This window comes from Canis lupus, chromosome 5 (genome assembly GCF_003254725.2).
Source record: "Canis lupus dingo isolate Sandy chromosome 5, ASM325472v2, whole genome shotgun sequence".
NCBI lineage: Eukaryota > Metazoa > Chordata > Mammalia > Carnivora > Canidae > Canis > Canis lupus.
Window position 1 is genome coordinate 30,435,490 of NC_064247.1, and position 12,857 is coordinate 30,448,346.

General features: G+C 48.7%; 1 protein-coding gene across 1 annotated transcript in view; it reads right to left on the minus strand.

The window, feature by feature from the left end:
* Nucleotides 1–1,328: 1,328 nt before the first annotated feature.
* UBE2G1 (ubiquitin conjugating enzyme E2 G1) overlaps nt 1,329–12,857 on the minus strand; it is a 101,660-nt gene continuing 90,131 nt past the window's right edge. Inside the window, exons 6-7 of the mRNA XM_035716268.2 lie at nt 12,557–12,678; nt 1,329–4,364 (exon numbers count right to left, since the gene is read on the minus strand). Of these exons, the coding sequence (XP_035572161.2) occupies nt 12,592–12,678 (87 nt within the window). The 3' untranslated portion in view covers nt 1,329–4,364; nt 12,557–12,591. The remainder of the gene's footprint in view (nt 4,365–12,556; nt 12,679–12,857) is intronic.

Genomic DNA, 12,857 nt, shown 5'->3' on the forward strand with positions numbered 1-12,857 from the left:
CCTTCTGTGCAGCTCCTGCATCTAGGACGTGTCTGCTTCTTGATTTAGTGGACAGGACTCCAAGCGTTCCCATCATTTTACCACTGCTCTGTGGGGCACGCGGATTCAGAGACAAAACCACAACGGAAACCCTGGCGCTACCCTGGCTGCTATGTCACACACATCTGAGACCAAGCAACTGGTAAGTACCTTCTCCTGGAAGTAATTTGCTCACAAAGTGAATTCCTGTTAGAAAGGCCTGTGTTTGGGCAGCCCCGGCGGCGCAGCAGTTTAGCACCGCCTGCAGCCCGGGGTGTGATCCTGGAGACCTGGGATCAAGTCCCACGTCGGGCTTCCTGCATGGAGCCTGCTTCTTCCTCTGCCCCTCTCTCTCTGAATAAATGTTTTTTTAAAAAAAGAAAGGCCTGTGTTTATGAGGGGGAACAGGGAAAATCAGCGGGTCCTTCCCCAGGAAGGTCCTTCCCCCTAGGACCGTAGACCTACCTAGGCAAACACCCGTTTCTCTGCAATTGAAGCAGCTTGTTTGCTCTAACCTTGGGCAGAGGATTGTGCATAAAACTGGCATCTGAGGTGCAGGGACATCATCTGGACTCTTCTATAATTTATTTCAAATGTATATATCAGGAAAATTAAATTTTGGTAATGATCTCCAATCTGCTCTCAAGGATTTTCTTCTGGTCTCTAACTCAGCTCTGATTAGGGATCTGGCTTTTCATCCCTTTCTCTGGGAGGAGGAGGCCATGCAGCCACGGGTAGTGTGCGTCCCAACAGACACACCCTCGGGAACTGTACGTGAGGGTGCAGGGTGAAGGCCAGACTGTGACACCCTAGTAAGAAAAGAAAGAAAGAAAAAGTATTCAGTCTTGTTCCTTTGTGCCACTAACTTGCTAAGTGATCCTGGGCAGGTATTTGGGCCACATGTGCCCATCCATGTAGAGGACGAAGATGGCATCGTGGAGGGCGCCGGCAGTCTCTTCCGGCTCACGCTCCAGTCTAGGTTCTTCACTGTCTAGCTTATGTCTCTGTAGAGCTGGTTCAGGCTACAGACAAAATCCCCCAAACACGCGCTAACCCGTGCTCATTTCACCTAAGGCCCCATGTTAGCAGGCATACCACGTGGTGAAGAGTAGGGCTTGGCCCTGCTGGAAATTTTTAAACTGTCACATCAGGTTGGAAGTCCACCTCCCGCCCTCTGGTTCCTTCTTTGAATGAAGTTTTAAGAATTCTTTATCAAGATTCCCATGGACCTTTTGGTATCATGTGCTGTTTGGAAATAATCCCACAATTTGCTTTCGAGACCTGCATCCTAAAACCAAAATAGCTCGTGATACAGCCTCTAAGTCATCATTTATTGATTTACAGAGCACCCCCCCGCAACATGTTGGAGGTGCTTTACAATACAGCAAACATCACAACAGAACTCACATAGTTAAATACAATCAACAAGTTACAGAACTAAAAAAAAAAAAAAAAAAGGAAAGGGGAAAAAAAGCTGGAATGAAGCAACATTATGTCAAATTTCAAAGATGCTGAGAAGTGGCAGGTACAGGGAAGGTAATTTCACCAACTGGAGACCAGACGGGCAAAAATAGATAACAGGTACCACAGCCCAAAATGTGCAGATCTGTGGAGGGTGAGCACACAGAATAAAATTTCACGACCGAGAATGAAGGCCATTAATGTTACCAGGACAGCCAAGTGGTCAGAGAACGAATGGAACAGCCTCACGGAGAGACCGCCCCGTAATGACAAGGGAACCAATCTCACGTGGATTTTAAACTCACAGAAATGAGGCCAGAAAAGCCACGGAGATCATCCATCCCGTGATGAGCACAGACTGAAATCTCTAAGCCTTTACAGGAACTCGGGAGTCAATTTGGGAAACCGCCAACAGCTCCAAAACCCTGGGGACGGTGTGGATGTTGACAGTTGGGCACAGAGCTGGGGAGAAGATGCCTTCTCCTAAAGCGGAGAGGACTCGCCTCACACTAGTGATGAGGCGCTAGTGGCACCAAGGCCACCTAATTGGTGTCACCTGAGAGTGGGTCACGATCGAACGTGGAGGCGTGAGGTTTGCACTGTCAGATGAACACGGGGAAAGGCACAGGTGACGCCCCTGGGGGAGGAGGGCAAGTCACACCACCTCCCGAGGCCTGTGTGTCCACGTGCAGCATGCCAGGGCGCCAGGCAGGAAGGGGTATGAAGGGAGGGGCGCGCGTTCCTGGCTCTCCCTTCAACCCCTTTGTCTAGCCCCAAAACACACACGGTTACGCCAAGGTACCTGTGTTACGGTGGCACTTGGAGTTCAGTAAGAGTTGTCCCTGAGTTAGTCGGTCACTTGCTACCCCCTGAAAAGTCAAGCCCCGGGTTTTAACTCGACAGATCACTAACAGAATCACAGCAAGAGGAGAGCGAAATGCAGACTCCCTTCTGCCACCGGCAACCACGCAAAGCTTCTGATGTAAGAGTAAGAGGGACTGCGTTCAAATCCCAGGCGGGTGTGCAGTACCAGCACTTTGGGGCAACACGTTTTACAGTCTTTGGAGGGAAAAAAAAGTCACAAATGAAGTTCTGGAGGAAAATCTGCTGCAATGAGTCAAAACAAACCATTTTCACATTCAATCATTAACACATTTATGGGTTTTTATGCCTCAAAGTGAAGAACAGACAGGGACTTAGAAAAAAATCACTCTGCTGTGTCTACATCCGCAACCATCTTACTTCTGCTCCAGAAGGACATGCAGGTCCACAGAGGACAGGCCACTCGCAGGGACCCCTCCACTCTGCCCAAGCATCGCTCCAAGCCCCACGGAGCAGAGACGCACCAATTTGCACGGAATCATGTCCCCTCTAGTACCGTCTCACGTCCTGTCCTTTCCAGGCCAAAGAGTACTTCCCAAACCCAACCTCACACCCAACACAGGGGAACCTGGGCCTGCCGCTCACGCTGCACACTCGCCTCATCATTTCCTGAAGCTACTTTATAAAACATGACATGAAGTATATACTTCTGCTCAAACAGTAATGAAATCCAAGCACACTATGTCAGCGACAGAATCTATGTGTCAAACAGCAAAGCATTCACACCCTGCAGTGCTCTGAGCCACAGAAGAACCTAGGTGGAGCCCGATGCACACACTGCCATGGCCATGGGATTTTCAAGTATTAAGTCTGTTTGCATAAGGAATCAACCTGAGATTTTTCTAAACTGCACTTCTCTGGCATTCAGTATCATAACCTTCATTCAATACAATAAAAGCCAACAACTTGACAATTATTGGAAAACAAATTATATTTTGGAAGAACTCACTACATAAGGTGACAGAATTCCAAAATCAAATTACATGAAAATATACATCGCAATTTCTTTGTACAATACATGAGAAAAATCTGCAGTATCGAAGAATAGAGGCAGAGAAACACAAGGGGCCTTGGAGAGGGGCTGGGCGGGGGTCACAGCGTCTGTAAGAGCAAACCCACAGGTGAAGCAGAAAGCCTGCAGCTGCACACTCTAGTCCATCCACCCTGAACACCCAGCGGGGGGCACAACAAAACCAGACCAGAATTTTGTACTGTCCGGGACGAATTTCAGCACGTTGAATTCTGAACCAACTCGTTTTAGTTCTCAGGGATAATGAGTGAGTCCAAGAGCTCTCAACAGCCAAAATGTGGTATTGCTACACCCGATCCAAGAGACGGTGCAACCAGAGTACAAAAGGACCAGCACCTAGTGATGACCACTCCTCTGAAGTCATCACTAAAAATCAAGTAGTTGCTTAGTAAGTATTTCAGTATTTGAACTAAATGATTTGAAAACTTTCTGGCAGAGGGAAGAGAGAAAAGCAAAGGGGGGTATGTCAAAACAAGAAGATACAAAAGTTTAGTAAGTGAAAAGAGTTTAATGAAGCCTCAATGGTTTAAAGGAAATTAAATGGAAACTTTTAATCCTAATTGTTTTTCATCTGACATGCTTTAAGGAGTCTTTTTAAACTGATAAGAAACAATGAATAGGGAAAGAAAACCTGCTAAAATCTTTTAGAATTTACACGATTCTTATTCTACTACAAGAAAGCATTATTTGGTACAAGGTGTATTTGTGGATGTACATGTATATATATTATCCGGATCATGTTGTGCTATGTACAGGTCTTTACAATTCTTCCTGAAGGTTAAAACAGTTCATTAGAATTCAAAATGCGTAATCCTCTGTAAGTTGGCACTTGTTAGGCTCTTGTCAGCACTGGTACTGGCGTGTTCTATTGCAGCCCAGCTCCAGCCAGTGTCCGCCAACTTGTTACAACAGAAGTCCAGCAATAGGTGGGTAGAGTGCAGGAAAAACAGTGCCATGTTTCTCAGTTGGAGACCTACAATGAAACAAACAGCATGACATGACTTCACAAACGACAAAGGAATTCATTCATTAGAAATTTTTACCTGTATTTCTTTGGAGACAAATTCTTAATTTCATTTTAAGCTCACTCTTGTGCTCGTCCAACATGGTAATCACATACAGCCATTTTATTTCAAATTTAAATCACAGTGAATACAACTTAAAATCGCCTTCACGTGCTCACTGTGAGTGGCGACCACCACACGGGACAGCACAGACGTGCAGCATTTCCACCTGATATTGTTTTCAACATTCCGAATGTCCTTCGAATTCTGCTGCGTCTGGAGTCAAACACAGAAGTACTTGCAAGTCAAGGGATGTGGGAACTTGTAAGGCAGATTCAGAGAAACAAGATCACCACACATCTCAACATGGTGAGTTTTAGCCAACCCTGTAGGTTCCGAGCCCAGGACAGCCCTCTGATCCAACCACGGTCTCCAATACATTGCATACAGTGCTCTCACGCCCTCAGCCCACATGCGAGATCCCTATGCCCAGCCCACAGCCTTACCTCATGCTACGTTCCTCAGCCCCACACAAAGATGCATCCCCCTACATCACAGAGAAGTGTGAGACACATGGCACGGCTAGTACGGGGCAGGGTTTCCTGCTCCACAAGTTAGAAAAACACAAGGTTCCAGTTCAAAAGTTAAAAACAGAAGCCAGTGTAGGTCAAAGATGGCTGGGCGTCAGAGCCACTGCTGTGCCGCTGTGAGCCCCAAACACCCTGCACATGCTCCCACACCTGCCCTGCCTGCTGCGATGGCGCCAGGGACACAGAAGCCAAGCGCGAGATGACCGGAGGCCCAGGGGGCACAATGTCCAGCTCCTAACCTAAGCAGGCAGCCAGGTTAGGACAACGACGTCAGCCACAGCACAGCAAGCCTTCTAAACCCCGAAGGGATTTGCTAACCTCACCGTCACCCAAATTCAAGTGCACCAAAGCATACAGTGGGCCTGCCCCCAGGTGCCCTGCACGAGGACCACCTCCCCAAAACAGTGCCTGAGGCAGAACCTCGGCTCCGCTCCCCCCAGCGAGCGCAGCCTCTGGCACAGCAGGTGCACACTAGGCGCGAGCTCCTCCGTGGCCCAGACACACAAAACACACACACGTATTTTGCTGGAAAATCCAAAGAGTTTAAACAGACACCTCGTGATACAACAGGCAGTGTGACTCTCAGGTGATGTGACTTGAAGGTTTTTCCAAAGACCAAACCACACCCGAGTTAGGCCCTGTCCACTTCATCTGTCAGGGCTCAAAAAAAGAGATTCTAGAATCATCCCCCGAGGAAGTGAACGAGAAATTTCAGGGCCATGAAAAAAATCAGTTAAAAACTGTCTCTCCATTTTTTTTATTTTTTTTTAAGATTTTTATTTATTTATTCATGAAATACACAGAGAGAGAGAGAGAGAGAGAGAGAGGCGCAGAGACACAGGCAGAGTTGGAGAAGCAGGCTCCATGCAGGAAGCCTGACGTGGGACTTGATCCTGGGACTCCAGGATCAGGCCCTGGGCCGAAGGCAGGCGCTAAACCGCTGAGCCACCTGGGCTGCCCCTCCGTAAAGTTTTAAAAAGAAAAGTGCTCCAGAGGGGCTGATGCTCAAAGTCATTAAAAGCCTAACATTTTTTTTCTAACATTTATTTCTAAAACTGGAATCAAATCCATTTCCTATGTGACTACACAAGTTAAATCTTTTTAAAAAGTCTAAAAAAAAAAAACACAGATCAGGCAGGTGGGCCTCCAAACAAAAGCACAGCTGATGAGAAGAGTACTAGTGAAAGTACCTCTTCAGCAGAGTCAGCGTTCAGTGATGTCCACCGCTCCTCATTGAGAGCTGCCCTCACACAAACGCCCCTGAAGGCTCCACGTCCCCCCTACCCACGGGGATCCTGCGACACATGGCGGCCAAGAGGGGTGGTCCCTAGCCCTCATAAGTGGCACCTGCACTGACTCTGGAGACTCCGGTCCCGGCAGGAGCCCCAGGCCAGCACTGTGTGCCCTGCCAGGCTTGGTGACACTCTCCCAAAACGACAGCGCCGACGCCAACGGCAGGAGACTCACATATCCGCAGGCACGAGAACCGAAGCGACTCAGAGTCACCTGCTCTGGGCGTCACCTCCCACTTTCTCCAGGTTACACGGCTGTCAAAGCACATCTGCATCACACCAAGACACACAGACCATAGGGAACAAGCATGGTATCCAGAGGCCACATGACATTCCTAAGACATGCTCTGGGACACAGGCACGGCATGTGTACACCTATGAGGGGAGGAGTCGGAGTTCTGAAGATGAAGCTACGGTCCATGGTGACCCCTGGGGACAGAACCGGGGCACAATGAGAGCCGTTTTCTCATGGACAGGCTTCCATGTTGCCATGCTGTCGTGTCTGCGCCAGCCCTGCAACAGGACTGGTGAGCATAGGAGGGGCCATGACAGGCCGGTCGGGCTCGCAGGGTGAGGTCCTGGAAGGGTGACCTTGTGTGAGAAGCACAGGAAGAGGGCGGGCAGGTGTCCAGCGTGCCCGACACAGACACCTGTGTGCCACACTCTTGCTCCCCAGGTACCACTGCAAGTTCTAGGAACTGTGTGTATTTCTTCAAGTTCCCGTGTTAACAGAACCTCTCTGTCACCATGGCCGGGAAGGACACCACCCGCGCGAGTCCCTCCCATGGACCGTGTCCTACTCGCTGCTATTTGTTCTTATTGGCAAACTGGCTTCTCCTGCTCGACTGCTGTTTGAGGTCTAACCACCCGCAAGCATGTGTGACTTGCCTACGGCACACCCTGCACTGATAGACAACAACCGACAGTGCCACCTGAACCAGCCTATTGTACTGTGGGGCCTCTGAGACCTCGGCCAGCACCGCAGGCAGTGAATGCACATCTGCAGAGCCGAGCCACTTGTCTCCAACCACACCCCATACCAACAACAACCTGCTCCCCAGCACTGACGCACCACCTCTACTCGCGCTGCATTCCAAGCACATTTCCCCAAATCCTCACTAGTGCCCGGGTTTCTGGGACATTCTGACCTTTGACAACCCAGCAGCTCTGATGTCACCTCCTCGCGAGCAGCTTCCCATTTCTGATGACAAATGTGTGACAATCAGCCTTTCCAGTTCCTCTCATTACCTTGCAGATCACCCTCCTCTGTACTACCTGTTTCCTCATTGATTTGCCCACGCTGCTGTAGAGCTAGAGACAAGTCCTGAACACCCAACAGTTATCTGTTCCAGGTCTCCTATTTGTTTTTGTTCACGGTCTTGTAATATTTAAGTTTTTGGTTCGGGTGTAGTCAAAGTTATGATTTTTCTCTTCTCTGGGTATTTCCGAGCCTGATGAGTCCTTCTCTACCTTGATATTCTCCCTTATTTTGTTCTAGAATAGTTGGGTTTGGGGACTTCCTGCAGATGGCTAACAGGGCCGCGGCCCAACAGCCCGTGCAGCGGGCCAGCCACGAGTTTCCTTCACAATCCCACTCATTTACTAGGGGGAGAGGACCAGGGGCCTGCGCGCACACACCAGCAGCTGCGCTGGGCCTCCTTCTGCTGGGCCACACCAGGCCTAGCTGTAGCTCAGGGCCCCTGGGAAACAGGTGGTGAGATGCATTTGTGCAAAGTTCCTAGAAGTGCTTCCCAACACAAGAGAGCGGGACCCAGATCCAGCAGGAGAAATGACTGGGGGTCAGGGGGCACAGGTACATCAAGGCCGTCCTTGGTCCCACACAGCAGCGGGTTTCGCACTGACCTGCCGGTGGATGCAGGCAACCCCAGGAAAAGGACCAGCCTGAACAAGCCATCTGTGTGTCTGCACCGAGCACGGTGGGTAGCCCGGTACGGTGCTCCCTTTTGGATGGGAGGCCACCCCACTCTGCATCCCCTCACCTGTTACCGCTGAGGAAGCCGACTGTGAGGGGGCCAGAGCCAGAGGACCCCACGGCCTCACACCTGGAGCCCTGGCCTCTGGAAACAGCAACACTGCAGTACATATAAGAACTGACAATGGGGCAAACCTACATGCTTTCACCATAGTTTTTTAAAAAATAAAGCCTGAATCAAGTTCTTGAACAGTAATACCTTGTTTTTTAGAAAACACAAGTCATGGATTTGGATGTAGATTTTGTAAAACAATTTTAAATCTATTTTTGTTTGACCTCAGGGGTTTTACTTCACATGCACCTCCTACAGCACGACTCTCCTAGGACATGCAGAAGCTGACAAGGCATGGAGAGAACCAGCCTTTACGAAGAGTTCTAGTGACAGGCCAGTGTGTCTATGCTGGTGGTAAGACCTGGCTTCTGCGAACAGCCTCATACAGGACGGTTAGGTAAGGACAAGCACATGTGAAAATCACGCAGCACCTCAACCCCACAGCTGCGCACACTGCTCCGTGGTCAGTGATGAGTACAACACAGACCTGCTTTCAGAAGACATTAGTTAACTCATGGACTTTGATGTGAATTCTTCAAAGTCCAATCTTCAAGTGATTTCTCTTAGTTAACCCAGAGAGATGTCTGGCTCAGCTATGTATCGTGGCCTTTATTTCCCAGCTGCAACACACTGTGGCCGACAAGAATAAGCAAACACCCTCTGTGGCTGAGTTAAGGCTCGGAGCACATCACACCTTGGAGGGGGATGCCCTGTCAGGGGAGCAGCTGCTGCACCACAGGAGCGCGGCTGGGATGAGGCCCAACCAGGAGGAGCCACTGTATGGGGGCCCGGAAACGCACTCCCTCCCTCAGGGCTGGCACCTAAACACCTGCTGAGTGAGGGCAGGAGCATCCCATGCACACATGGATGGACACGAGCAATTACCAGCGTGGCTCCAGTGGGCCTGGGAACGTGCGCCACCTCCAGCAAGTCGGCCAGTGTTTCCCAAGGACACTCCGCCTCCGCCCAGAGGCCACACAGGCCTCCTGATGGGCTTCAAAATGACAACAAAGTACCAATTCCTTTATTCGGTTCTTATCAACGCAAGACACACACACACACACACACACACACACACACACACTTCAAGGATGATCATGTTTACACAAAATCCTGAGTTTAAACAGTCCCAACCAGATTAGAATTAGTAACTACCACTAATCACTCCCACAATCACTGTATTAATTTTATTTAAAACTCTGCTCTGTCAAGGACTCTGGCTGCCATGGCCTGGGCAGCAGCATAAGCCATCACGGCGTGTCTGGCGGACAAGGACCTGTGACAGGGAAGCCCGTGTACAGGGCTGACCTGAGCGGGCCCAGACATCCACTTACTGCCTCCTCACTCCCTACCTGCAAGTCATCTGATCCGTGTCATCATTCACAGTACATCACGCTGTTTTACAGTTACCCGGTTCTGAACAGTGAGGTGACCTGAATCAACACTTCTCTGCCTCCATCTTCTCGAGTGAACTTTAACCTGGATAAGTACACTTTATGCACAGGTGAATGTTGTGATCTAACATCAACCCTCATCCACTAGCGAAGGAGAGAATGTACAATACCTAACAATGTGTGTTCATGGCCCCTCATTAGTATTTATTTATTTACTTAACTAAATTTCCAATATACTACCATGATAAATATAAAATTGTTGGTTATTTCTTAAATTTACAAAGTACTGTTTTTGAGGCTTCAGTATATGCAAATCTCTGTCGTCCTCCAACTCCTCTCTGACTGGGAAATCCTGTGGGGAAGAAATGGCTAAGATATTGGCACATCCACGCAAGACCCAGTGCACTGAGCGCACTGAGCTGAGGGGAAGACAGCAGGGCAGGCAGAGGCATCCAGGCCCAGCAGCGAGGGAAAGCTGCTCAGGCCTAGCAGACCCAGACAGCGATCTATGAAGAACAACTTGATGGAAGGTGGTGGGAAGCAGGGGCCAAACGGGGGAAGAGAGAGACCCCTGAGCAGAGGGGAGGGAAAGGGGAGGTGCAGTGGTAATGAATTAGGGACTGGATTTTAACCAAACATAAGCAGGTTAGACACAAACAAGCTGGTGGAAACCAGGAATACTGTGAAGACTGGTCAGCATTTCAGGTTGTTATAAGGAGACCTAAAGGTAGATCAGAGTCTCGAGAAACGAGGGATATTAAACATGGAAACAGAACAAGGGGTGGGTAGACTCAGCCTTATTTCTGATTTGCACCTTTGCATTTGATACAGTTCATCATAAAAATAATAAAAAGTAAAAACAATGTGATGCTAGTTTCGGGACAGGAAAAGCCAACTAATAAAACAGTAAGGTCAGACATAGACCAACACATCCGTAAACACGATTTCCTAGTACAATTGCCCCTGAACATCCATGGTGACCACCTGCCAACAGTCGATGAGGCCACGGTCTAACCCAGGAGCACCAGGGCCCAACTCCTGCCTCACACCACACACCAATCAACTGCAGTGGCTTCAACACATGTACCAAAAGCAAAACCACAAAACTTTCACAAAACAGGAAAAACCAGAACACAAAGTCAACTCCATACCAAGATGTCTAATCCAGCTGCACTAAGGTCACAAATCTCTGTCATCAGGGTGCCTGGTGGCTCAGGGGGTTGAGTGCCCAACTCTTAACTTCGGCTCAGGTCATGATGTCAGGGTTGTGAGGCTGAGCCCCGTGCTGGGCTCCCCACTCAGCGCAGCATCTGCTTGACACTCTTTCCCTCCCCCCAGCTCATGTGCACGCATGCTCACTCTCTCTTAAAAAAAAAAAAAAAAAAAGACAAAGACTCTGTTTATCCAGAAATACCACAAAGAAAGGGAACCGACCAGGATACAAATCCAGAAGCTAACAGAAGAATAGGAATTTCCCAGAAGAAACGACTTAACAAGTGACCCGGCCCTCAGCTGGGCCGGCCACGCACGTCAGAGGGCTCACTCCACACCCTTACAAGTGGAAACGGACACAGAGGTCTGCTGATAGCAAGTGGAGAAGATCCAGACTCGGAGTATAAATAGACATACAAACAAGACGCAGCGTTCTGGAAAAAATGTGGCATTATTCAGCCAACGTGATGTGCACAGACCCTTACCTCAGTGATTCCACCCACATGTTCACCCCGACAGCTTTCCCCACGAACACAATCAACAAACAGGGCAGCCACACTCACTCTGACAGCAAACACGCAGACAAGAAATCTCTCCCCACATGGGAGATAACAGCAGTCAGCATCACGAGGGACAGTGATGCATCTGATGAGGGCCCAACGTGACCGTGACGACAGACGCAGACAACTAGACACGACACAGACCACTTTCAAGACTATACCATGAAGCAACATGAGCCACGGAAGAATGCACACAGTGTACCCCACTAACGCACAGTTCAAAGTCACACAGCACACCGCCTGGATACCAGCTTGATGAAACAGTAAAGGAAACCAGTGGTAAGCACAGAATAGGGTGCGTGAGAAATGAGAGAGGCCCGGGGGGGGATGGGGGGGGGGGGGCACAGGGTGTAAACCAGGTGGCAGGTACAGGGATGCATCAGGAATGGTGATTCTTTACATGTTACATGTTGTAAATAATTTTATCAAACCAATATTAAAAAAAAAAAAAAAGGAAAAGAAAGAAACTGAATAACTGAAGTGTTACACATCTGGTCCACACTGTGTCCCCTTCTATCCTGGACTCCCTCCTGGATGTAAGAAAGGCCTGCGGGCAGCGTACAACAAGAGGGAGACAACTCCTACTGGCCCTATCAGTAGTGAACAGGAATGAAGACCAATGAAAACACAGAAGGTAGATGTTTAATGGTCCTGCCAGTTTATTTTACAATACAATCTTTCTTTAAAAAAAAGAAATGAAAAAAATAATCAGAAAATGAAATCTCATCTCACCCTTTACTGTAAACTTCAATGCCCAGCAGGCGGTGAAGACGGAAGAAACAACCTTGAAACCAAAGCCTCATCTCACATGGTCAAGGGGCAGAGACAACGACCCCACGTGACCCGTGAAACTCAACCGTCTGGCTGAAGACTCAGAATCTATCTGAGCAAAACGCACGTGGGCTACATAGTCTCTGCTAAGAAAACAACAGATCACTGGACACTCCCATTCATTAAAAAATGAGGCCAGTGAAATCAGGCTGTTCAAATACCCAAATCACACAATTTCCAAAAATCTTTATGCCATTTACCACAAGGCAAAAGAGTAGGATTTAAAAATGAACTCACCCTGAAATAATGAAGTTACAGCTGTTGAACAAATGTCACTCAAAAGCAGTCTCTTGGCTTTTTCTTACACAGCGGGCAACTTTCCTTTTGAATTCTCCATTTCTGTCTTCCCTCCATTCCTTCTGTAAATACAAAAGTTAACATGCAGTGACCTGATGCAAGTTCTTCTTATAATCTCAGACACTAGTTTTTTATTTTGAATGCAACGCTTTGGCAATGTGCACACTTTAAACGTTGAATAGCTGATTAAGTCAGAAAAGTAGGGGATTCCTGGGTGGCTCAGCGGTTTAGCTCCTGCCTT